General features: G+C 41.4%; 1 protein-coding gene across 1 annotated transcript in view; it reads left to right on the plus strand.

Moving 5' to 3' along the window:
• The first annotated feature begins 1,113 nt into the window (after positions 1-1,113).
• The window catches only part of TENT4B (terminal nucleotidyltransferase 4B), a 43,831-nt gene continuing 17,298 nt past the window's right edge, over positions 1,114-27,646 (plus strand). Inside the window, exons 1-2 of the mRNA XM_075101565.1 lie at positions 1,114-1,894; positions 22,565-22,688. Of these exons, the coding sequence (XP_074957666.1) occupies positions 1,353-1,894; positions 22,565-22,688 (666 nt within the window). The 5' untranslated portion in view covers positions 1,114-1,352. The remainder of the gene's footprint in view (positions 1,895-22,564; positions 22,689-27,646) is intronic.

A 27,646-nucleotide genomic window follows, 5' to 3' on the forward strand; every position in this document is an offset into this window, starting at 1 on the left:
ACTCAAAAGCCAAATGTCGCCCTACAACTTCTTACTGTGGTTGGGTTTCTCTTGGACAATGCATGTCAGACACCCTGTGACAGAACAGAGGCTGAGGCTGAGGACAGAGCGCCCTGCCCTGGGATCGTGGGGAGAAGCCTGTAACTTCAGTCTTCAGTTGTCAACAGGGACTGGTGCTAAGACAACTTTGCAAACTGTCCGCCTCATGGAATACTTGGCAGTGAAATGCAGCTTTTTATTTTCAAAACCTCCACCTCTGTCTTCCTAGAGAGAAATGCCCTTGCATGCAGTTCAGAAACTATGGGAAGCACCAGGCCCTTGGTGCAGTTTGCTGCAACCTGTATCGCTGATGTTTTATTAAAGATGTTTTAAGGCTCTAGTATGAAAACACTAAAAATAAAACTGAATGTGACCACAACTTGTATTACTAAATTGTGCTGTGTTGTCTGTAATGTGTTTTTCCATCTGCAGAAGCATTGGCTGTGCAAGGCAATTATGGCACCTAGGCTCTCTTTTCCTCTCCTTTGGAGCTAAATGAAAGGCAGGAACACTCAGTAGCATCGGTAACCATCCCAAAAACAGTTTTAGGGGAGCACCGTGGCAGCTGATAGTGTGCATGAAGGGTAATGTGACTGCAGAAGGGGCTGTGTACCGCAGAGCGCTTGGACCGGTATGCCCGATGCTCTTAGCTAATGCACCCATGCACCAGCCTTAGGGGCTGGCGGCAGCAGCGCCCCCGGAGCGCTGCCGTAGCCTGCGGCTGCCCCGGGTCCCTCCGGGAGCTTCCCCCCGGCCGCACCTGCCGCCGGGGGGCCTGGGGGAGCGCGGCGAACACTCAGCCTCCGGGCGCGGCACCTCCTTTGCGGCTGCCCCGCACCCCTGGATTGCGGAGCCGGGGGTTCCGCCGGCGACTCACCCTGCAGCCCGCGCCCCGCTCAGGGTTGGGACCCGGCCGGCTCCGCCGTGAGATGCGCCGCCGCTCTCGCCCGAGAGCCGCCCGGCCGCAAGGCTCCGCTCCCCGGGGCTCCGCCCCGCCCCGCCTGGCGGGAGAGGAAGTCGGGGCCGGCCCTAGGGCGGCGGGTGACAGGCCGGGGGCGAGGCCGGGGCTCGCCAGGGGCGCCGCCCGGCCGGCCCCTCTTCCCTGCGCGAAGCCCGTGTGCCGGCGGCCCCGCCGGGCCCCGCCTCGCCGCGCTCGCTGCAAGGGGCGGGGGCTGTGGAGCGACGGCTGCGAGCAGGCAGGCGCGGAGCTGCCCTTCCATAGGAGCCGCCATTAGCGCTGGGACCCGGTGACAGGGTCTCGGCGTCGGCGGCCGGCGCGGGGAGCGGAGGCAGCCGGGGTGGGTCCCCGTTTGATGGATCCCCGGATCGCCTGGTTCCAGCCAGAGCAGCTCGGCCCCTCGAACCGCCTGTGGATGCAGATCTGGGAGACCACGCAGGGGGTCCGCAACCTTTACTTCCAGCAGCAGCAGCAGCAGGAGCAGCAGCACCAGCAGCAGAGCGCCCCCGCCGGGGCCGGCCCGGCCTCCCCGCCCGGCATGTACCGCGCCCCCCGCGCCGACCCCCAGGCCGACTTCCTGCCGCTCGAGAGCGCCAACAACCAGCATAACCGCAGCCACCACCAGGCCTCGCCACCCCCGGGGGCCGCCTCCTGGGCCCGGTCCGCACGGGGGGGGCCGCCCGCCGCCGCCGCCGCGGCCGCCAGCAATAAGAGGAAGCGCGACAACAAGGCCAGCACCTTCGGGCTCAACTACAGCCTCCTGCTGGGGCCCCCCGGGCAGGGCCGGGCCCCCGCCCTGGGGGACGAGCCGGCCGCCCGGGCCCAGGCCGGCCTGGCCGAGCCGCTCTACACCGGCACGCCCTGGAAAAAGAGGAACTACAGCCAGGGAGTCGTGGGGTGAGCGGCGGGACTGGGCGGGCGAGAGGGCGATGGGCAGCGGCCAGCGCCGGGCCTGGCCCCGGCACGGTCTCCGGGTGAGGCGGGGGCCGAGGCCCGCCCTGGGGCCGGGCGGCTGTGACGGGGCGGCCGCCGAGGTGCGGCGGCGTAGGGGGGCGCTGGGCCGCGGCACCTGAGGCGCGGCGGCGGGGCGCGGCCCAGGCCCCGGCGGGTGGCCCAGGGCGACCGGGCCGGGCCCGCGATGCACCGCTCGCCACCGGCGGGGGGAGGCGGAGGTGGCGGGCCGCCGCTCCGGATGTCACTGCCCGTCGTGCCGCCGAGGAGCGGCTGCGCTCCAGCCGCCCGGCCCCCCGGTGCCCAGGCCCGAGCCGGCCTGCAGCGGGGCAGCCGTCCGGTCGACCGTCCCGCCCTGCGGGCTGGACTGGGCGGCCGGGGCGGTGGATCCTCGAGGGAGGTGCGGGGGAGAGAGGCGGCGGGGGCAGCGGCTGCACGGTGCCAGTGTGCATGCTAATGGTGCGGGCACGCCTATCCGCAGGGGACGGGAGCTCCCGCCGGCTGTCACTGCGTGTGCACGTGGGGCGTGTTACACGGTCTTCGCCCGGTAACGCGCTTTGCTCCTCCGACACAGGTGTTGTACTGTCACCTTGCTGCTCGCTTTGCTGTTGTTCTGGCTTTTGTTGCTGATGAGATGTCTAATACCGCTGCTGCTCACGCACAGGCTGCGGGCCGGTGAAGCGCTTCGCTCGGCTGTCACTCGGGTGGCCGAGCTGGAGGGAGTAAGGTGGGCAGCAGGCATCACCCTGCCAGCTGTGCAGGTCTGCAGCCACTGTCAAACATCCTTCTAAAGCTTTGCACTACATGTGCATCAAACACATAGTAGGAGCTATAACTTAAAAAAATTAATAATCTGCTCCTGCTAAAAGAAGGTGCACGTGCTGATCTGAGTATTTTGTCTGTAGTGTTTTTCTGTTAGCTTAGGTCTCATCGGTTGATATTGCACAAGCCCATGGAGGTCGAGGGCAGGGAAACACTCATCTTCTGTCCCTGTTTTGAGCCCGCCCTCCTCCCATTTTGTAAACATGGGGAGGGCCATTTGGTAATGTCTGTGGCTTTTTTCAAAATATAACCTTTGCCTTGACCAGTAGCAAGCCCCTCCTCCCCATGGCAAGAGCATGTTGGTGTGTATTTGACTTGTTAAGCATGGATTTCTTGTGTGGTGTATGCAGATGTAATATCCTTTCTAATCCTGCACCTTTACAAACAAATCCGGCTTTGTTCCAGAGTTCAGATGGCGGAGGTGTATGGTGACAGTCGAAAGCCAGAAAGAGCTCATTTTAGAAAACAGTAATGTTTTGGATGTGTCAGATTTTGTATGTCAAACTTGCACCTAAAGGTCCTCCAGCCACCTCCCACTGGAAAGCGTTGACCTCTTTGGCCTCTGAAATAGCTGTTCTGTAAGATTTGTCAAAATGACTGTTCAAATTTGCTGGTCACTTTGGAAGACAAACTCTTACTGCCTCTGGCTTCCTATTTTCTTGTCAGCTCTTATGTTACCTTTACTGCTGGGGTTATAACAATTCATAAAATGACACTGCAGAAGTGTACTATTTTAAGTTCTGTAGTCGCTATACATTAGAACCTTCCATAACTTTCTTTGCAAGACTTAAAAGTAATGTGTGCAAAACGTACTAAGTACTGAATTTTTGTAAGTTGGTTTTTGGACTTTGTTTATCTTCTAGATTGTCACTTATTTACTTGAAGGTTGAGGAACATTTTTAGAAGTGTCTCTCTCCCTTTCTGTGTCTCATAAATCCATAAACCTTTTCCCTATATTGATGATACGATGTAGGGGAAGGGTGAGCTTCAGCAAGAGATTAATAATAATAGTAACAACAACAGTAACTGTACCAAAGTATTCAAGGTGATGTCTGTTGCTAGAGCAGAATTTTGGATTAATTGGTTTCAAACTCCCAAGTGGAAGCACATTGTGGACTTTTTTTTATTATATAGTATCAAAAAGTACTCAAATATGTTGGTCTACATTTGGCTTGACTGTCTAGTTTATGCCATATATTTACATGATGCTGAGATTCTGTTTTAGCCATTTCCTAGAGCAAGGCAGAGTGTCTCAAAGATACACCCTTACATTGCTTTTCCTAAATTATGGAAGTGAGTGATGTTTGCTTCTAGAAAGCTATTTATTCCAATGGGATTTAGAGGCAGTTGGCTAACAAATCTTGACTTAAAAATAGTGAAAACAATTTTTAAAAAGGAACTGAAGCCTCTTAGGAAAGCATAGAAAATGCTTAGGTCTTGTGAAGGTTGCAGTATGACTGACTGGCTGCTGGCAAGGCTGCATGAAGCCTCCTGTGTAACTGCCTCTGGCACGCACTGAGGTGCTGCCACCGCTCCCTCACACAAGTTTCTTTTTAATAACTGCCTTGTAAGGCACCTGTCTCGGGTCTTGAGACACCAGACAGTAATGACGGATAGAGAGGTTTGTAACCTAGCAAATGAGATTGTTGGTAAAGTAAATATTTTACATTTGTTATTTCCAACATTAATTCCTAAATTTGTATTGACTATTTCTAATAGTTATTGGGGGAAAAAAGAAACCTGCGTCTCTATTGGAGCATTGCTTGTGTGTTAACAGGTACCTTTTCCTTCCCTAATTATTTCGATACAAATTGTGGAAAAAACAGTAAAGGCTTGACACTGTTCCCTATATACCATTCTGTAATTTTATTCAGTTAATAACTTTAAAATTTGAGTCTTTTGAATATGATGGTGGTGTGGAACAGTCTCATTTTCAGAAAGATTAGGCCTGACTTGCTGGCAAACACAGTTGAAAGCTGACATGTGGCATTCATTTTTCTAGTGTGAGGATGTCACTTGTGTACAGCTGTGCAAAATCAGCTCTGAATATGCAATTATAATGATCAGCTGTCTGGAAAAACAGTCCAATAATTTTTAGCTAGTTGGACAGTTTGTAAACACGTAACAGTGTGTAACTAGCTGTCTAAAGATTTGGTTAAGTTAAACATGATTAAATAGTAGAGATTTTGGTTAAATGCTAAGTATCTGTTCAGTCAATGCTCTGATTTTTTCCTTTCAATTTTTTATTTTTATAGAGAAACATACTTTCTTAGTTAATGCTATTTTATACATACAAAGAGATAACCAAGTAATTAAAAAACAATCCACAACAGTATTGTTTTTGATTTCAAGATAGATTTCTTTTAAAGCATGCACAATATTTGCTAACGCTCCCTAATGCTGAAATACTGACAATTCAACACATGGCTGGTTTTTATTCCTACAGAGTTAATGGTGCTATTGCATAATTGTATTCTGGCTTATCTTTCGTATTTTCCCTTATTAAAAATTTTCACACTTGCAGTTCTATAATAGATGATATATATAGTAGATATATATAGTATATATAGTGGATGTTGGTATTACAGGTACTCTACTTTGTTCTAGCACTCTTAACTTTGTGACTTCTGAAATATCACTGTAAATCATTTGTCTAGTGCTACCTGCAAGTTGTTTTGCACCAGCTGGATTCAGCTTGCGTATCTTACATCCTCTGGGGACTTTGTGAACAGACAGTAGTGCTAAAAGCAACAGATACAGCATGTATACAATGTTACTGTGGACTTAACACATAATATACCTTTAGAGAGTTTAATTGGTTTTGTCTTGACAGAGTACTTGGTAGCAAAACTTAAGGATGCAGAAGGACCTGTGGATTGGGCTTTGGAGGGGACTCTTTGTGCATGTGTCCCAAGGGCAACTGTAAATAATCTTAGCAGTGTCACAGTTAAAAAGGAAGAAAAAGTATTTGGGATACTGAAATGCATGTTTCATGTTTTTCACTGAGTTTAGTTTGAGCCTAGCTAAAAGGTGACACAAGCAGAACTGTGTAAGCCAGAAGCCTGAAGCGTAACAAAATCCAAAAATAAAGATGTGCACTTAAGTTTGGCCTGTCTTCTAGTAGCTTCCGTTTACTCTTGTGCCAAAGGAAAGAGTCCAGTTTGTACACAGTTAGCAGGTATGAGATGTGGATTTTGGGACTCTGTAGGAAGCTGGTTAGTTTTCACAGGAATCTGCAGCCAAAGGCAAGAACCCAGTTACTGTGTGAGTTTAAGGAGAGAAATGGGTAATGTGTGCTCCTGAGCAGGAACCTGGCTTAAATAGAAAACTGTTTTGAAATATTGAATGCACAGTATTTCGAAGTACTAATGGAAACTTCAACATAAAGGGAGAGAACGCTGTGACCCCCAGGGTGTGTGTGTGCGCGCACAGATGTGCACACACTTGCAGTCTGCTGAATTGGCTAGTACAAAATTGAGCAGGCTTCAGCATATTTGATATAAGGGTTCCCAGTGTGTTGCCCAGGATTACAGAAGATACCATAAAATAAAATCATAACTACTTTAGGAAGAAAATAGCTTAAAGCCATATGTCTTTGCTACTGTAGTTCAGTTACAATTTTTTTTGTGTGAAATTTGTCAACTTCTCAGGTCTTTTAATCTTCTTTTTTACATGAAGCTAAGTATGTTAAGGCAGGTGCAAGCTCATTCTCCGTAGGCTCTGAGCTGACCAGAGGGCATGTAGCTACAGTAACGCAGCCATCTGCCTGAGGTAACTTACCATGTGTCTCTCTAGCTCATACTTGCTCAGGTGTCAGCCACAGTAGCATGCTTTCCAGTGTGGGTTGGAGTATGAACAGAAAGCTGGGTATAGAGTCAGCAGAGCAAGTATAGAATCATAGAATCATTTAGGTTGGAAAAGACCTTCAAGATCATTGAGTCTGTGTACCTGCAGCAAAATATCTAGCCAGACTGAATGCCTGACTTAGGGAGATCTGATAAAATCCTAATCAGTTGCGTTGGTTTTCATCACGTACTCTTAAGGGCTCAAATCAAATGCATGGGTGGTGCTTGATTTGCTGTTGCATTACTTGGTACGTACAAATGCGTCACGTAAGTAAACAAGCACTTTTGTGCACAGACTTCTGATGTCTGGTGAAACAACGATGTGCGTGCACAACTTCTAAATATATCTTCTGTTAGAGTAGTTGCAGGTGTTTTGGATTAGTGAAGGCATGTACGTTAAAACGCAGGTTGCAGTTGAATTCACAGTATACATCATGTGTAAAAATGAGTCATTCTGGAAAAATTCGTAGACAAAAATCTGCTTGCTCCCTGAAAAAGCCTTTTAGAACAATATTCTCTCCTCACTGTAGCTGTGTATGTAAACTGTAAAGTAGAAGTTCAGGGATGTGACCTGAGTACAAATCCTTTTCTTGTATCTGTCTGATAAGATCCACCACTGCTGTCCATCTCAGCCTGAGTCATGCCACAGCACAGTTCTGGCAGTACCCTTGTGACAGCTTGTGCAGCTTGTGAAGGCTGTCATCTGGGTTTTATGGAAGTGAAATTGGATATTTCCCCACAGCCTCCTGCAGTAAGAAATTACTTCTTTTGGAGGGGTTAGGAGAGAGAAACAAGTTTGGATGGAGATGTTTAACTAAAGGCAGTTTGAGGGAAACCTTTAGTAAATATGCTGTAAATATTATATAACAGTATTGTTTGTGCTTGGAGAACTTTGGAATGGTGCCAACATTTCGGCATGTTTTGTTTAAACAATTTAAGGAGGACTTCAGAGGCCTGCTGGTTTCTACATGTGCAAGGAAACAGCATGTGAATGTATTCTTGTGAACTGTTTTGTTTTCTCCAATTCTTCTGTTTGGGACTTGGGTACCTATTTACCTGGGAGTGGCTATATAAGGAGCAGAAGTTTGTCGGACTTCTTTTGGTAGATAGGGATGTCTATATTAAGTAATAGGAAGAGTATGTCATTCCTTGTGTGCGCTTAATGATTCCTAAGAGCTGATATGTGCTTTTTGTAGCAGTATGCCATTGAAAACAGAGGATCTCACCCTGAATCTTCTATTAGGATTATATTAAACTGTGTTGGGCTTATAGCTCTTATTTTTTAATTGGCAAACTGTTAGTATAAGGTCACTTTTAGGAAGCCTGAGATTGTATTGTTGGTCCTAACAAATAGATGGGGACCTGTATCATGAAAACATATCATTGCATTTTTCTTTCCTTCAGTTGTTTGGGTTTTTTTTAAACCATCTTACTGTTATACTTTGTTCCTGGGCAGCTTATACTCATTTAAAGTTGGAGTATGAGGTCTGTTTTTTACTTCGGAAATTTGCAAAACTTTGAAATGCGGTTTTGAGAAGTTGTGTATGTAACCGTGCTATCAAAATAGGCAATAATGTAATACTCCATATTTCTTGGCCTCGTAATTCGGTTGTTCAGAATACATCTCTGAATATGGGGTATGTGCTCCAAAATAATACATGTGCCCAAAATTAAAGAGGTGATTTTTGCTTAAAAGTTTTTTATTTACGTTGCACATGATATAAAACAATGGTTCCTAAGCTCTTTGCTGGATGTTGGAACTAGCAGCAGCAGCAGAATGCAGCCCAGAGCCAGGTTAGGTATTGTGTTGGGAGATGTGTGTGCTGGTAGGTGATATAGTGACATTACCAGTGCAAATCTTGCATAATACATATTATAAGCAAATAAATGCTGGTCTTAGTGATCAGTTTGCATGTTAGTTCATTATTTGAACATGCTAGGTTTTCTTAAATGATGAGCGTTTGTCTCTTTGTATTATCTTTTTGGATGAACTGCCAAAGAGTGCTAAAGATGTTGGTTTTATTTGAATGTTGCTTTCTGTTCCTTTGCCTAGAAATTAGGGCTTACAAAAATATACCTGTAAGCAAGAAAAAGAGAGGAAAAGTAGTGAGCTGGATGCAGCCTTCAGATATTTTTCCTAGGCTGCAAGTAGCTTTACAGAAGAAGCAATCTGAACTTTAATTATTTTGTAACTTTAACCCACAACAGATAACACAGCAGGAATTTTTTCCAGGAATACTATGAACTTACAATGTCAAAGCAAGAGAGAGATTTGAGGTAGCAGAACTCTTGTAAGTTTGTACAAAAACTTCTCTCACAGATCTCTAGAGCCTGTTTAAATCTTCTCAATAACTTTGTATTGGTGATAATTGCATGACCATGATACAACACAAAAGTAACATATTAGTATTGCTGCATTTAACATAGGTCTTTTGATACTAGTTGAGGGTGGGTCGCAGGTAGGAGGCAGCTGCTCCAGGGCAGTTCTAGCACATCAGCTCAGTGTGAGGACGAACTGGCTGCATGATTGGGTCTGAGGATGTCTTATGCTGATACATCAGCAACATCTCTTAATTTTCTTGCTCCCGTGGTGACAATTAAGATTATTTGGCAACCCTCATTCTAGAGCAGCTTGTCTGACAGTCTCATAATGTCCTCCATGGCATGAGAACGACATCTGAATTATTTAAAAGCAATGTGCAACTAAAGAGGCATAGTCTTGCTACAGTTGCTTGAGAAGGCTTTAAGGTATGGAATTCTCTATCACCATACTTTATTGCATACATATTGCAATTCTTTTTTTCATTGCATTTTATAGGATTTTTACTGGAAAACAATCGTGGCAGAGGCTCAGATAAGCAGAGGCTTAGGATCAAAGTAAGTGTCTGTGCATCTCCACTATTCCATCTTGCTGGCATGATTTATTAGGGGCAAATAGCCAATGCTATATTGAAAATGTTGTTAGACAGCATGAGGGAAATAGTGTTGTGATTCTATGAGATATAACAATGGGCAAATGCAGGCATTAAAGTTCTCTAGAAGCTTCCATATCAGGGAAGCGAGGGTGGTAGAGGAAGAGATGTGTAGGTGAGTAGGAACATTGGCTCATCATCTTCACTCAGTGTAGATTTACTTCCAGCTAGATTTAAGTACACACATTTAAAGTGTCACATGCTTTCTTACAGCTACTTTGTTTATGGACCCAATAAAATCTGAAAGAACTTTCATTAACCTGTCACAAATATCAAGTATAGATAAGACCTTCATATAATGTCATTAGAGAATATATATATAATTCTATATATATATATTTTCTCTCTCTATATATATAAAATATATATATAATGTAATTAGAGAAAGAATACTGCTGAAATACAGCTGTAGTAATACCTTGCTGTAGTCTGATGACAAAGGTGTTGATCTTACTGTTAGGTGTCAATGTGTAGTCTGCAGATAGCAAGTCCTTAATCAAAGCTTGTTCACCTTGCCTGACCTCTTGATGTTGTGATTGATCTAGACTGAGGAAGTGGGATAACATAACTTCATTATTTTCTTAAGTTTTCGTCTCATTGTGTTAATTTTAAAGCTATCCACTTCCTCTGTTGCTTTAGGAACAGCTGATATTTTCTTATGTATTGCAAAAAGCAAAAGTGTTTTTTTTGTTCTGGTTTTGGGGGTTTCCTTTGTATGTTTCATTTTAAGGGGGTTGTTACAAAAAGCAAACTCCTTTGTATGCATTTATGTTTCTCCCCCTTCTCCCTCAGTGAGATTTTGCCTTTAAACTAAACTAAGTATGTGTATTGGTTTTGAAAATTGTGTGACGTTTTACTCTGGACTTGCACCTTGCTTGATGGCTTTATCTCTTACGTGTTCAGAGGTACTCCTGGTCAGCAACCTTTCCACAACTGGCAGTTCAAGTATTGAGTTAAGCATAGTTCAGTGAAGGAACTATCTTGATCCAAATAATGATCATGATTGCAAATCACACAGTCTTGGGTAAATATCAAGCCAGGCTGAAAAAATGAGGTCCTGATAGTTTATTTTATTTAATTTTTGCTTTGTTGTAGAAACCATAGAAATCACAGAGGCATTAAGGTTGGAAAAGACCTCTAAGATCATCAAGTCCAATCATCAACCCAACGCCACCATGTCTCCTAAACTGTGTCCCGAAGTGCCACATCTATGCATTTTTTTTTTAACGCTTCCAGGGACAGCAACTCACCACCTCTCTGGGCAGCCTGTTCCAATGCATGACCGCTCTTTCAGTAAAGAAATTTTTCCTAATATCCAATCTAAACCTCCCTGAAGTAGCTGGAAGCTGTTTTCCCTCATCCTGTTGCTAGCAACCTGGGAGAAGAGACCAACACCCACCTCAGTACACCCTCCTTTCAGGTAGTTGTAGAGAGCGATAAGGTCTCCCCTCAGCCTCCTCTTCTCCTGACTAAACAACCTCAGTTCCCTCAGCCGCTCGTCATAAGACCTGCTCTCCAGACCTTCACCAGCTTTGTTGCCTTTCTCTGGACACGCTCCAGTACCTAAATGTCCCTCTTGTAGTGAGGGGCCCAAAACTGAACACAGGATTCGAGGTGCGGCCTTACCAGTGCTGAGTATAGGGGCATGATCACTGCCCTTGATTTATCTGACTTATGCCGCAGTTGTCTTCAGCTGGGTGATTCAACTCACATGCTTGAGGATCTTTTATTTACTTAATCTTCTGGTTGTGTTTTGGACTCAGTATCTTACTCTCATTCATCCACTGGGATTTTTCCTTGTAGTAGTCATACTTGGCAGGTACTCACAGGTGAAAATTTTCATGTTGATTTTTTTCTTGAAGAGCTAGTTTGTTACTTAAGGTAAGCAGCTTATTTACATGTACCTCTGCTTCCAGCATGAGGTGGAAGAGAAATTTTCCTCATCGATCTGTTGGATTTCCTCCTACAGGATGGTTTTTGAGATTAGGCAGAAAAGACCGTGGTGTCTTGTAATCACATTATACATAAGCTGCAACTCTTTTCTTAGCTAGAATCTATCTAAATTTGAATTAACTAGTGATCTTCTGAAGCTGCTCTCGTTACAACTTGGCCAAATGTGACAGGGTATGTACAGGTGGTGAAAGCTAATGTTTCAATGGCAGTAAGTAGCAGTGTCAGCTCCTGGCATAACAGGAACTTGGAGCAAATGAAGAGAATAACTGTGTAATAACAAACTTCCTCTCTCATTTCTTGGATAATGTGGTATTTGCCTGTAGGCATTAAGTCACTGAACATTATTGGTAGAAGAGTTCACTTCAGCCTTTGCTCCTCTAAGGTGTACCTGCTTCAGGCATGCTGAAACACGCTCTTTCGAGTTGCTATTGATTCAGCAGTTTGTAGAGTTTGCAGCAACCCTCTTCTGCTTCTGCTAACTAGTTTCTACTGCTTCATCCTCTACTCACTACACTAGACACATTTGCTTAATCTTCAAATTATTATTGAAATTATTTGGAGAGAATGGTTTCAGTAGGTGAGTTGGATGAATCTTGAGTGGGTTTCTGAGAGCTCTGCACAGGCCCTCACTCTCCATTTGCTGCTTTTGTTGGAAGACTGTGCACAACTGTTAATGCACAACATATGAACAGTGTGTGCCATGCCAGGGATGCTCCATCGTAGAGCGGGTTCCAGCATTCACCTATGTGATATTAAGCCTGGGTCATTTTTGAGGTTTTAACTCTCACCCCATTAGAAGTCCTTTTTTTCCACCATGTGCTGATTCTTTTGTCCTTATGTCCAAGCAAAACCCAGCAATTGAGGTAGTTGCATGAAATCTTCTATAAGTCATCTTTCAGCATATATTGGTGGAAGGAGATGGGAGTTAATGACATTGCTGTCCTTCCTTTTGTTTAATCTTTCAAGTCAAATAATTTATCAAGTCATAAACAAGAAGTATATTTGCCAGGCAGAATCGGCTCTGTGTGTGAAATTAGAGGACTTTTCTCCACTCTCTTCTGTGTCAGAAAACCCTGTTTGGAGCTCTGTGCAAGGCTTGCGTGGCTTCATGTTGGGTGACCTGCTGCACACGCAGCCCTTCACGTGGTTAAAAAGGTCTGTGCTGCAAGATTTTACCTCTGATCAGAGTCTTCAAACGGAGAGGGTTTTTTTCTGAGCACACGTTATCCATCAGAAGTGCTCATCAGCCTGCAGGGAGTGTGTTAGTCTTGCTTCTGCCATATAGCAGATAGCATGAGGTGTCATTTATTGGGAGGTCACAGATTGTGTGTTTATATGATAATGTTTACTACACTAACAAAATAGTAGTAATATACTAGTGATGTATAAAGAACTGTCCTGATAGCCTAGCTTTATGAAGACAAACAAAGGTGTAGTAGCTGACCTGCTGTATCCCTCTGTTCTGCATTAATAGTAACACCACTGGTGATAGTTGCAAAATTGATCTAATACACTTTTTTTTTAACTTCCTTCTGCTACCCGTTGTGCTCGTGCAGAACGGGTCAGACCTACTCTCAAGCATTGTGGGGATTTGTTGGCTATAGCTTTTGTTACAATACTAACACAAACCCAGGCATTATTGTGTTGTTGGGAAGGTTGAGTATAAATTGAACAGATACTGGTAGTTACTTTCACTTCTTGTTAAGCTCTTGTTTAAAAAAATGTACAAACTGGTGTTTGGTCTTTTTGAGTGAGAGCTTTTTAAGCAAGGGGAATTGGCAGGCTGAGGAATTACTAATTCTCCACTATAGGAAATAGATACCTTTAATTCCTTTGTGGTTTTAGCTTTTTGGAAATTTACCTCAAGCTGTAATTACAGAGTGTATGAAGTGCATGCTAACTGTTGCACTTTAAACTTAAAGGCTTTAAAAAACATATCTGTATTTTAAATTACGAGGTTGCAAACTGCATAGCTGGTCTGTATATGTAACTGTTCCAACAGACTAATGCTTTTCTACAAGTGAGCTAAAGAGAACCCTTGTAGTAGTATTTTATAGGAGATGTTGGAATTACTGGTGCAATTCAAGATAAGTAGATATTACTAGAGTTGAAGCCTTTTTGTCTTAATGCAATAAAATGGCTATTTCCCATCTCTGCTCTTTCGACTTTGTTTTCCCCGCACAAAAACCTTCTCTCATGCTCTGTCTTGTTCTTTTGTTAGTACTTTTTCTTTCAGCTGAGTTGAGGTGGCAGTTTCTCTTAGTATTATTTTTTCACTCTGTTAGCAAAACCCATGCCTTAGTTTGGCAATGCCTTGCCTGTGAGAAGAGAAGCAAGAGGCTCTCATAGTACTTGGTTACAGAGATGAGGAGGGACAATATGTAGATATTTTCCAGGGAAGAAATAGGCCATTCCCACACATGTAGATTGTTTTTATGTACGGTATGATTTAAAAAAAAAAAAGCAATGGGAATAAGGATACTTCTCAAAATGCTCTTCCTAGTTGGCATTTGATGTTTTTGCTGGAAATGCTGTAAAAATAGAGAGCAAGACTGAGTATGCATATGGCATGGGTTTAAAAGCCAGTGGATCAGTTGCAGAGTTATACTTCAGGTTGCTTATTGGTAGGACTAATTCAAGCATCTGATTGATAATTAAAGTTCAGTAGGACTTTTTTCCCTCTTAAAAGACAAATTTCTGTAGAAAAAAATCGTAGTACATCTGAGTGTATTAGGAAGACAAAGCACACATCACAATTTATAAACAGACAAGAAGATGTTCACTTCTACCTTGACAGGAAAAATTGTCTCTTAGATTACTTCTTGACTAAAGAATATGCTTGGGAGTTTTAATTAGAAATAACATTTAAAGAAGATAGCATTCATCCAGACTGAAGCAAAGTAACTATAAAACAAATAAAATAACTGAGAAGATGGAGGTAACAATTTAAATAGTTTAAAAGACTGGCCACATTGCTTTTTTCTCTTGTGTTTTAATATGCCTCTGATACACTTTGGCCATTACCACAAGGCAGTGCTATTTTAATGCTTTTTATGATGCAGTTAAATCCATAAATTAATGTTAAATCCAGAACATAAATAAAAAGCTACATTAATTTGAAAGGTTTGTGGAGGTGGGTGTTGATTGGGAGGAAGAAAGAGGGGACTGTGCTATATACTTTCAAATATTTGCACAGGATAGAAATCATAGGTCTTATAAGGTAAATTTAGTGGCGTCTCTTTTTTACTCCACAGCATTTGAAGAAATGTGCATAATCAGTCCATCATAAATTGAACAAACTAACTCCATACAGAAACGTGTTACTAAACTCAGCATCAGAATGATTAGATTAATCCTGAAAGACATTAGTCTGAAAGTTGGATCTAGGTTCCTGAATCATTTATGTATTTGTGAAAATTTTGCCCTCCCTTGGTCCCAGAAGGCAATTCTATGAATTGCTCAGCAGATGACAAATGCTAGTCAGAAAGGTCAAGCTGCTCTTGGGTAAATACTGAAAGCTACTCAAATAGTGCTTGGTTGCTGGAGGTGGTCTTCTGGATGTAGATATGCTAGTTGAAGGTGTTTTTTTCTGCTGGCCTCTTTTCACCCCTTGCCATCTCGGTGGAAGTGACTGCTGCTCGAGGGGTCCTCTTCAGGCTCCCTGCTATGCTTAGGAGGAGTTGGCTGCTTTGGCTGAACTGGTAAAGGTGGTGGGATTTAACTTGGCTAACTTTGCTTTAGATGGATTAGGGAGGCTTGTGTAATCCTGTTCTAACAGACCTTGTGGCTGGGAAGCCAGGGAACGGTAACAAACACCTGGGCTATAATGGAAGGGGACAGAAATAAATCTCATCTGCCTAGCTCTCTGCAAAGTGAAGTTCTCCATTTGCACCTTAAGAAACTGTTTATACAGTAGATATCCTGATTTTTAGTGATGTTCAGTAATTGTATGGCAGTGGAATACTTGTTTTTTCCTGCATGTCTGTTTTTAGATAAAGTGCCAGAAGATGTTCTGTGAAGCTGTATTTCAAATGGGTGAACTGAACTGAATGGAAGAAAAATGTGTGATATCAAAAACTCATCTCCTTAAGCTTTCCTGGTGTTGCCAGGTTACTAATATGGACATCTTTTGGGATGTTTCATTTTAAACCTCCCATAGGGCATATGTGGCTCAAAATATGGTTACTATGTGACCTATAATATGTTGATGTGGTTCAGTAACTAAGGATATAAAAAATGATTGTCAAAGTCTCTGAGGCTTTGGAAAATTGTTTGCTTTATTATGCACGATTTTAGTTTCTTACGAGGCCTGATATATTCAGTCACCATGAAACTTAACTGCCTATTAAATCACCTGCAGATGCATTTAGGTGTGTTTTCAGTAGCTTAAAACCTAGCAAATATTAAAAGAATTTGTCTACTACAGAGATCCAGGCAGTAGGGAGAGGAACTCAGCAGAAGCTTTGTGTTTATGGTTCCCTTCACCACTCTAATGTTTGATTTTGCTTGAGTTTGTAGGTAGGAAAATAATGTTATCCTTACAGTGTCTGCTGTTGTTCCTGCTTTGCTATTCAACACATGTAATAGTAATCTAGATATTACTTTATTAAGGTCATGGGAGATTAATGTTAAAATTGAAAGTTAATTTGGGAAGCTGTTGGATTCCCCATCTTGTAGAGTGTCAATGTTGCTTTTAAGATGTGTGTGTATATATATATAAAAAAATACAGCAGAGGGAGGGGAGGAGGTCCTTTATCCTAGGTACAATTCTGTTCAAAACTGCTTCAGGACCAAGTAGGTTGCAGATGGGATAGGGAAAAGCTTTGTTTAGTTCATGAAACTTCCAAAGGATCAGAATTCCCTGCCATAATTCTTTCTTTTAACAATCCTATCTTAGTAAAACACATTGGGAAGATTCAAACTGAAGTTACTCTTTCTTCTCCTGTGCTAGCTTTCCTGTCAGGGGTGGAGGGATGCATGCAGTTAGGACACTTAAGTATTGATGCTTTCAAGAAGCTAAAATACCTCAGGTTCCTCTTTCACATTGTTCCCCAAAAACAATGATAAACCTGAAATGCAACAATATTTCTCTCTGCCTTTGATTTTTATTTTTTTTTCTCCAGAGGAGACTTAAAATGGTATGGGCAAGTAAACACTGTCCTATAGGAATTATTCATCCAATGAAAATACAGATACAAAAGGCTTATTTAGTGCTATGGGGGTACCTTGCAAATATCCCATCCAAGTGTGGGTAGAAAATCACAAAACTGTTAAATCAGAAGTGACCCTCTTAAAGCATAGAGTTTGGGAAGGCAGAAGTCATCTGTGCGTTCATTGCTTATTTCTGCCCACTGTCTGCAGAGCTTCTAAATAATTTAGGTTTTCATCACTCTGAAAATGAAGCTTCCTTCAGAAAATCCTGCCAAAGTATGAATTGTAGTGCACGAGTACTATACAGGTTTTTTTTTTGTATGATTAATATCCATTGTTTTAAATTATCTTCAGTGATGTTGCAAATAGCAGTTCCTGTGCAAAGGAACATTTATGCCCAAGGCAGAGGAAGCTCTTTGGGATGGATTAGCAGAATTTTTACCCCAGTAATTCTTAACACTTGGAGCAGAAGCTATGGGTAATACCCCAATGAAAGAAATTAGAACATGCATGCCTGCATAATTTCTTCTGTGAACTGAAGAGGGAAGAAGAGCCAGAGGAGAGTGGAAATACAGCACAATTCCAGAATGACAAAAGCAGGAAATATTTCAATTAAAACTTATTACTCTGGTTAGTATAATGCTGCATGATGGCACACAAAGGCACTTAACTGCTATCCTGTGATTAAACAAAACCAGTCAGAATTATCTTTATCTTGCTGGCTGCTCTGCTTAGCAGGACTGCGCTGTGCTGCTCAGCTGCTTGGGGCTGGCAGGGAACCAGAGTATGGTCCCATTCCCAGCAGGTGCTGGTGTAGCTGGCGAGTGCTGGGCATTGGTTGTGTCGGGTGGGCTTCCTCCAAGCTGCTGAAATCCGTGAGCACAGTAGGCTGGTCATTTAGTCTGCTTCAGAATCCTAGGGCAGAGATGTGAAACTTGTAGCATCTCCAGTTATGTTTCATAAAGCGATGTGCCTCCCGGTATCACTCTTGGTTCCAGTTTAGCAAGTTGTGCTGCTTTATGAGTCAGGTAGCTGAGGTGTACAGTCAAGTGTATGTGCTTTCCACCTATCTGTTTGTGTGCTGTGTATAAAAAACACAAAAAACATTTTGTTTGTATGCAATTATATTTTTTTAATTGATTGTCAGAGATGCAGTAAGATTCATACTCCAGAATAACAATGTCTTGGATATATATGTAAGCAGTTTGAGAGTCCCAAGTTGCACATTCAGAGCCCACGAGTTGTGCTGCAAAATAAAGTGTGATCAAACTAAGAAAGAAATGTAATGCACTGTGTTCCATAGTGCTTGCATCAGCACAAAAGCTGCGGCTTTTCACCTAAGCGGCTTGAGTCTAGCAGACTTGCGTTCCTTGTGGTGCTATTCAGTGATGTTATCGTGGGAAGTCCTTCTTGTGATTATAGCTTTTGCAGCCATAATTTATTTTTCAATGATGCATCACTCTCTGTCAGGTAAATGTAACAGACGCTTTAATAGCATCAATTTAGTGGCTTCTCCTCTCTATAATCCTGTTCTGTCTGTGGAATTCTGATGGAATCAGCTTACCAGGCTTGAAAACAGGGTGAGATGCAGCTAGTAATTTGTCTTAAAGCATACTCAGAGAAAGTTTAAGAGACTAATTTCTTTTTCTTTTCCCCATGTGTTAAGATATCCTGAAGTACAGGAAAAAGACCTGCTTGTTTACTGCTATTTACTGTAATAAAACCAGTAAACTGATGCATTGCAGAGAACTCTCTCCGTGCATCCTAAGTAGGTCTTGCGCGTTGGTATACTTCAGTATAACTATAAAGCCAAATGAAATATCTCTCCATAGTGAGATCAGGTTTATTACAGTGTAATTTCCTTCTAAAAACAAGTCTTCTTTTAAGGACTTTATCTAAAATAACTAATGAATATGATGGCATTAAATAATAAAATACTGTTATGATGCCAGAAATAACTTCTCGGCCTCTTTGATCTTCATTTCAGCTAAAGATATAAAATTCCACTAGAGACTCTTGTAAACAGACTCCATTAATCCAAACAAATTGTTTTGAAGAAACAGTGACTATAATAGATGTTGATTAAGACAGTGAATAACCTTTAGTTTTAATTTTCAATTCAGCTTAAGTCCACATTAGAGTCACGCCTGTAAGTCGTGTTGTACTGCTCTGAAATCTGCATGTGGTTACTTCTGTTTGTCTTGGCTTTAATTAATCATTCTCTAATTTCTTGGCAGCAGCCATTATTGGGCAGGGAAATACAGTTCCAGGTGTAGTCTTGAGCCTTTACAGCTTCTGCCTGCCTTCTGCATACTGTGACTCTGTGCAGCACAGGCAGTCCAAGCAGCATGGAGTCTTGCAGCAGATGAAACACAGATATGTCTGTAGTATTTCCAGCTGGTGTGCTGATGGGGGCTTTCTCTAGTAGTCTTAAAGCCTTTCTTCTATCATTGAAAATGTTCAAATTTCATTTTTTTCTGCATTGTTTAGTAACATTCAGCGCATGTGTAATGTCAGTTTCTGTGTGTTTGCATGCTGCTCAATTTTTTGTTTTGCCATAAAGCTTTACATGATTACCTAAGAATAAGAAGGGTCCCATTTAAAGAGATGCAGACTGCCATAGTTTAACCCCAGCCTAAGCACCACCCAGCTGCTCGCTTACTCCCCCCTGGTGGGATGGGAGAGAGAATTGTAAGAATAAGAGTAAGAAAACTCACGGGCTGACATCAAGACAGTTTAATAATAGAATATACAAAGCAAGTGGTGCACAATGCAGTTGCTTGCTACCCACTGACTGATGCCCAGCCAGTCTGTGAGCAGCAGCCCCCCAGCGAGCTTTCCCCAAGTTTATATGCTGAGCATGATGTCATATGGTATGGAATATCCCTTTGGCCAGCTGGGGTCAGCTGTCCTGGCTGTGCCCCCTCCCAGCTTCATGTGCATCTCCAGCCTTCTCAGATAGTAGAGTGCGAGAAGCTTAAAAGTCCTTGACTTAGTGTAAGCACTGCTTAGCAATAACTAAAACATCAGTACATTATTAACATTATTCTCATACTAAATCCAAAACACAGCACTATACCAGCTACCAGGAAGAAAAATTAACTCTATCCAAGCTGAAACCAGGACACAGACATATGTTGTTTATGTTTAGAAAAATAAATACATCTGGTCCTGACAACACAATTACTTTTTGTGCTTCTAAAGAATGCACCAATTGATAAAATTATCTCAATTAAGAGTATCAGTGGAGTGAATAAAGAGAAGTCCCCTGAGAACTGCTGCGTCTGTATGGCTTGGCCCTTTGTGCGCTTTGGGGACCTAATTTCTGATTGCCTTGTTCCTTCAAAGTTCCCTTATGGGACAGGGAAACAATTAACTCCTGTAAAGTGGGAGCCCAGGAGCAGCTGGGCCCACTGATGATGGGCAGTATGGATTTGTGCTGTGCCATAAATGCACTTCTCCCAAGGGGTAGTCCCTCAGTCTTATCCCAGCAGGTCTTGTACCGTTAAGTGCCGTCGGACAATGTGGTGCCACTCCTCATGGCATGCAGTGCATGCATGCGCACAATCTTACATTACTAAAAAGATTGCTTTGGGGCAAATCTTGTGCCTTGTGGATGTAACCAGTCTGTTCCAGCTAGTCCAGAGCAGCGGAGGCAGAAACGGGGCTGTGTTGCTTCATCGGTTCCCCACAACGTAGCCCACAAAGAAAGTAAAGGGCTTGCCAGACATGATAAGAAGCTTTGGACTGACTCCGAGGTCTTCCTGTGTAAGCTGGTTCACCAAATTACAGTTGAAAAATAATTTGTATTTTCTACAGTTGATTATCAGCCTTTTCCCCTGTTTTTCTTGTTCCTCCTGTTTTGAATGATACCTTAATGGTCAAGCAGGTGGAGACTAACTTGACAATTCAATGTGTGTGACTGGCAGTGGGGACGGAAAGTGAACTTGGTTGTTGGAGTGCTTAACTTGTCCTTTATTGCATACTTCTCACCTTAATTCAGTTCTTCTATGGGAGGATAGCTGTAAAAAGAAGTTTAAGTGCCAATAGGTTGAATAGCAGTGACAAATAGAAGAACAGGAGATGACTGAAAGGCAGAAGAGTCAATGCCCCTGTAAGGGATGGCAGTGGTGGTTTGGAATGTGCATGTTAATCCCAGATTGTATGCTTCCAGGCAAAAACAAAGTGGCTGTAGGAGGAGGTAAGAAATTTCTTAGTAATGTCAAAATAAATGCTGAAACCATCATTATTCAGTATGAATATTGCAACTGCACTGTTCAGAACATCCTTGTGGTACCCAAGATGTTGTGCATGAACAGGGCTTGGTGTCAGTGTGGTGGAAAGCGGGGCGAGAGGAGGAAGATGGCACCTTGCATTTTTGCAGGAGATCTTTTGGGGGGGCTGTTTTATCTCAGTTTGTAAGGCGCTCTCTGTAGGTGTTGAAGGAGGAAAAGCTTCTCCAAAGGTTGATACAGAAGAGCTAAATCTGGTGTCTGTCTGGATCTCCCTCTGTCAGAGAAGTTTTTCTCTTTGCATTATTTAGAGTTGTGGTTATGGCCACCATGAGTTGCTAGGCTTTTATGACTATTCCCCTAACTGTGCGTGGGGGAAATTCCAATGAATGCTCAGTAAAAAGTAATGTAAATATTTTATACCTCTGTCTCTGAGAGAAAGAAGCTTGTGTTGTTCATAACGCTGTAGTATTGAAGAACATAATGCAGATGGTTTGAGTTCTGTCCCTACCCTGACTCTGTTAAATACAACTTTCAGATATTTTAACCTGTTTTGTTGACACCTGTATACAACTTCCAATTATTAACATTTGATTTATTTAAGCACGTGCATTGGGAAGTATTATATTCCACATCTCATCTAAAGGCTCGCTCTTAATAAATTGCTCTCTTCTGGTGGATCCTCAGGGCTGTAAGGAGAGATGCAGTTGTACTTGGTAACTAGAAACAATAATGTTTTAAAAAATAACTTTTTATTACTGTAATGGTCATTGCAGGAAACAAATGAAATGAATTTAGCTACTCTGGCTAGAATGAAAGGGTTGGTTTTTTAAATACATTGTTAGTCAAGACTATGGTGTGCCTGTGATGTTACAGAAGCATAGAAATTTGTGACACTGTATGAAGACGTTTTTATTTCAGCTGTAATCGTAGGCAATCTAAACATAACTTACTGACTGTGAGAAGCACATATAATATGGCAAACTGTCAAATATATGGGTTAACTGTCTGCCAATTATTTATTCTTCTGAGCCACAACTGCAGGTGTGCTTATTTTCTTGTTATGGGGAGAGAGAGTGTGTATATTTAGTTTATGCGTCTTTTCTAAGCAGTAAAAAGAAGTGTTTTTTCTAGCTCTAGTACTGGCACAATTACTATCAGCTTTTTAAAAAGCTTGGTACTGAATACAGACTGACACCTGTAACTCCCTAGCTGACACGAAGGGGCTGACTAGGAGGCATTGGCTGAAACCCTCCTGTTTACATTTTTGCAAAGTGTGTACTCAGAGCTTACAGCTGTGTTCATAGCTGAAGACTGACCTGTTTCTGTGTTACACTGGCATTAAAACAGAGTGTGACTTTCGATGTGAAATGAAGGCGTTTGGATTTAGATTTGTTTCCATGCTTTTAGCAAATGCAGTGCAATATTGACCTATGGTATAACAAACTAGCATGAAACTCAAGGCTAGCAAGTATTGTGAATCTGGATCTTTTTTTTTTAATTGCATGCTACTCCTAAACTGCCCCTTAACTAAATAGTTAACTAGGAGCTTAAAAAGCATGTTTGATTAGAGTAGTGGCTATTTCATTCTCTTGTGGGGTTTTTCATGACTTTTTGTTCTTTTTGGTTTTTTTTTCTTAGTCTTCATGAAGAAATCACTGACTTTTATAAGTATATGTCTCCCAGACCTGAAGAAGAGAGAATGCGGATGGAAGTGGTGAACAGGATAGAAAACGTTATAAAAGAGCTCTGGCCTAATGCAGATGTGAGTAGGACACTGTTCTATTTGTTAATATATAAAAGCAACATTTTGTGCCTGTTTACTTTGTCAAGTATTGAAGAGTGAAAATACTGTTTATTTTTCCATATTCAAAAAACCCCAAAGGATTTCTAGTCAAATGAGAGAGATGATCTTTATTTCTAGAATACAGGTCAGTATTTTCTATTGCACATAGGAACAAAGTCAAGCTAGACTTACAGTAGTCAAAGAAAGGCCATAAGGTGTGGCAACATTTAGTGTCATTAATATTTATTCACTAAGATTAATGGGAATGTATCAAGAATGTATGCTTGTAAAGTACTGTGTTAAAAAAAAATAAATCTTCTGACACTCATAGCTTCACTAGTAGCAGGGTTTCTAGTCCAAGGACCTGCAGTCAGGAATAAGCCTATTAAAGTGGAATGCCAGCAATGCCACGTTAGGTAGACCATAGTATTTTTACTGGGCATTTAAACTAAATTGACATATCTTATGAATTTAAAGGAACCATTTTTTTGTACAGGAACAAACAAGTCTGTAGGTCTGTGTATCGAGCTTAAAATCTGTAATGCCTCTTTCCACTGAAGATGGTTTTTTGCTAGTACTTAAATCAGTCGAAACAAGAGTTTCTGCTATGCAGAGCTATGATTTTTTTTAATAAAGGTTGGATTAAAGAGAAGCCAGAGAAATTGCTTTTGCAACTCAAGATGGTATTATGGGGACACAGTTGGATTTTTAGCATAATTGTATCCTTCTACTAACATGGTGTTCGTTTCCAGAATGCAAATTTGTAGCCATAGTCATCTATCTGTATATAACAGTAGCTGAAAATAAGGACTTGTTAGCTGGAATGGTAAACCAAATTCAGACAGAAGAATCTTTAGTATAAGGAATGCTCTATGATTCTGCCACAGTAACAGATAGTGTTTTGACATGAGTGACTTAAACGCACTGTTAATTTCAGATCTTCTTAACCTGTTTTTTGGAATGTGTTTTTAGAAATGGTGCAGAATACGAATTCTGCATAAGCTATGTGTATGTGGTGTGTAGTTTTGTGTGTGAAATGTACTCACATTTTCAAGGTGGTTCATGTTGTTAGGACAACGTATTAGTAACGTATAATACAGAAGGAGCACTCTGCACTCAGTGTTAGCTGCCTTTGCACAGTTAGAGGGAGTTGATAGCGTCAGTACTACACGTCTGGTAATTTTTTCTTTGAGCAAAACCAATAACCTTTCTAAGGGAACTGTGTAAGAGACTTTACCATATCTCACAGGTGTTGTATAGCTTTCCCCTAACCCATTGAAACAGTGTTGTGGACCCTAATCAAGAGCAGGAGTAGTGGGCTGCCAGTCTGACAGGCAATAGTACAGGAAACAGCGCTTGCTATGATACACCTTGCCAAAGTCTTGTAGTAGGAGATTTCACCAACATAACTGATTGCTTCAGCCCAGAGAAGATGCCACTATTTCCTAAACAAGTTTGTGTCCTGCAGACTTACCTAGTGTAATGGGGTGAATGGATTTATTACCAGGGTATCTTTCTTTGTTACCACTAACACTTTGAATGGGGCACAAGCACTTAGTGCTTCGAGAGATACTCTTTCTGTAGGACAGACTTGATCTGTAAAAGCAAGTCTTTTGTATTAAATTTTTATATACGTGTGTGTGTATATGTGTGACTTTTGGGCCTTGAGAAAATAGTCTTTCTGTAAGATACTGAAAGTGTTTTTTGTAGCCATAATCTGTTTTAGAAGCAGAAGCAAATTACAAGCCCTACCATAAGTGACAGCAGGCCACTGGGCTTAGCTGTAATGTGACTGAGAGGAATCACACCTGTGCAGTTGAAAAGTGAACTTCACTTTTCAATTAGTGCCAGTTAAAACTGCCATGACTGTCATTCTTTGCTGTTCTTGAAAACGTTAAGAGCAAGAGCATCCCAGTTCCTTTTTCCTCAAGTCAGGCTTTGAAGAGCAGTTCCTAACTCTGCATTTTGTCTGCTGTTGTTACATTGAGGAAGAATTATCCTCTTGTACACGCTTCTGTTCTCTGGAGGCTGGAAGGCACTGAACAGTGACAACAGCATGCCAGTTTATAATCTGGAAATTAATGTTATTTTTCTAATACTTGCTTTACAGATCTGCTTGGGAACTGAACTGCTGAATTTATCTGTGTTCAACTCTGACAGTCTTCTGTTGTAATTTTTCAATCGTTTGAGTTAATCACTAACCTTTTGGAAATCTGTGTTGGTTTAGCTACTTGTAAGATTTAAGCTTTGAGTACATGCTCTGAGAAGGTGGAGTGTTATCTAGTCCAATGTCCTCAGCTTTAGCTGTAGTGTAAAGCGATAAGTTAATGTTTAAGCTGTTCATTTTGAGTCATAGATGCAGCGAATGCAGCTAAAATAAACTTGTAAGTTAAACATACACATATAGTTTGTAGTTCCTCACTAAACACATAGGTAAGACATAGTCTGTAAAAATCAGATACCAAGAAAAGGAAAATCAGGCTTCATGAGTCTAGATGTATGGAGAGTGTGTGGAATGTGTCTGTGCACGTTTTGGTTTTTTTTTTCCCTGATGGGTGCGGGCAGTAAAACTAGGTATCCTAAACTGTTACTTTATTTATAGAAGTTAGCAATTGTGTCATTTGCTCTCTTACTCAAGGGAATGTGCTTAGAAGGAAACATTCCTAGTCAGTGAGAACTTTTCTTGGCATCAGCAAGGCTCTGACCCTAAGAAAGGCTTTAATTACACTGAAACTGAACAATTCAAAATATTAAATGAAAGCATTTTAAGAGAAAGTTTTTTGACCAGTTGAGCATGAAAATTTTACTGTTGAACAAACAAGTACTTGCACAGTGGAATTTAGGATACATTTGTCATAATGTCTTCAGCTTCGTGTCCGAATATTGTGTGGCTTGTAGATCTGGAAAGAGGTAATGTTGCATATTTCTTGTACTTCAGTTATGAAAACACCATTATTGGGAATGGAAGTAGAAAGATGAACTCTATTTAATTTGACAAACAGAAAATTCTGCTTAATGATGTAGAAGAAAAGGGAATTTAAATTGGATACAGATAGATTTTTGTTTTGTTTTGTTTTTGTTTTGCTGGAGGGATTTTAGTAGCAAGGACTTTCCAAGCTTTTGTGGGTTTCCAAGTTCTGTTGTGCATAGTGAGGACATATTTGGACACATACCATAATTAAAGCTCCTTCAGGAACTTTGGAATTTAATATGAACAAGTTCGCAGAAAGTAGGATAAATAGTAACAATAACATACAGGAGTAGAAGGAATCCATTACAATGCTGTGAAGTCTTAAGTTATCTTACGAATGCCATTATATACCTCTGTCCACACAGAATAAAAAACATAATCGGCACAAAAACTAATGTTCGCGTCTCTCAAATCATAATAATGTCCTGTATTTGGGATACTTTAAATATGTACACGGCTATAAAGCTTCAACTGTTTAAATTCCTATTGGATAATAAATCAAAATCCTTTACAATTTCTGTTCCAATTTTCCCCCTCTTCCATCTTTCCAGATTTGTTGAGAGAGGGATTGAAGTGTGGGTGTGGGTTTCTTTTATAATAATTCAGTGTTTCTCATACTCCAAATTATTGTACAACAGCAGATGTTGTCTCATTCCTTTCGGTAAAGGTCATATATGTTGTATCAGTGAGTTTGTGAATACTTTCAGGGTTGTTTATTCAATAAAGGCTCTCTTTGCTGTTCAGCCAAACACACTATTTTGTTTGATAATGTGAAAGCACATTTACTTTCTTCCAAACCCATCAGTGGTTGTTTTATTGTGCAAAAGCACTTCTTAGATGTTCTTGGTGGCCAAATAAATGCTTGTTTGACTGAAGCCAGTTTTACAGAGGATCCTTTTGTTACTATCCTGGACTAAAAATAGTAATAATTATTATTATTATTATATTCTTAGCTTTCTGATGCCTTTGTGCTTTTGTCAAGATCTTGTACAATATTGATGCTAGTTCTGTGGCATCTCCTGCAGTCTCTTCTAGTTTGAAGCTATGAACTTTCAACATAAAATTTACTGCCAGTGCATGCCTTTTGTTCGGGGTTGGGGTGAGGGTGTGAAAAGAGTGAAGTGATATAAAATCATCAAGAGGAAGCACTCATACTGCTTCTTAGTCTCTAAAATATCAAGACACTTACTTGCAAAACATCATCTTTTCCTGTCTCCCCCTTTTTCTTGTCCCAAAGAGGAAAAACATAGAGTGGGTCACTTGACACACAAATAGGTGGCAATCAAGGTAGTGTGTGAGACTCATTAAAGCAAAATGTGCAAGCCTGTAAGGTGGCTCCAGGAAGCACATCAGAAGACTCATTGAAAATTAGTCCAAGTGTGTATATATTTTTACTTTGAAGTCTCACCAGTCACCCTTTGAGACAGCACTTGAGTCTGACCTCCCTGCAAGGCTCGGCTAAGTTAATGGGAACGTGGTTTTGGACAGCTTACAGTGGAAACCTGGTTATTTAAAACTCCAGTGCTAGTAAAAGTCCAGCATGCTAAACTAAATCTGTGGGATGTGAAACTTTCTGAAGCTTTTGTTTGTTGTTTAAGCAGAAATAAACAGAGTTGTGCTACTTGCTCTGTAATTAAGAAAAAAAATGGATTATGATTTAATTTTTTTAAAGTATGCAATACAATGGGAATATATTAAACTTACACTTAGAGAAAGTGTTTAAAAACTGAAGGGTATACTTTGAGATATGTAAACAAAAAAATAAATTTAACTGATACTGGGGTTTTTATGCTCTATCATTCTGAAGTGTTTTAAAATCTTTTGGTTTATGGGGTTTGGCCAAATTTGGTCATGGGGAAAAACTTTACATTGCAAAGAAGGTTATGTAATAGAAAACTCAGTTAATGTTTTGTGGGTAATAACAATAAAAATAAGCCGTTTATACTACATTCAAGAGGCCAAATGC

Source organism: Phalacrocorax aristotelis, chromosome 8, assembly GCF_949628215.1.
Source record: "Phalacrocorax aristotelis chromosome 8, bGulAri2.1, whole genome shotgun sequence".
Taxonomy (NCBI): Eukaryota; Metazoa; Chordata; class Aves; order Suliformes; family Phalacrocoracidae; genus Phalacrocorax; species Phalacrocorax aristotelis.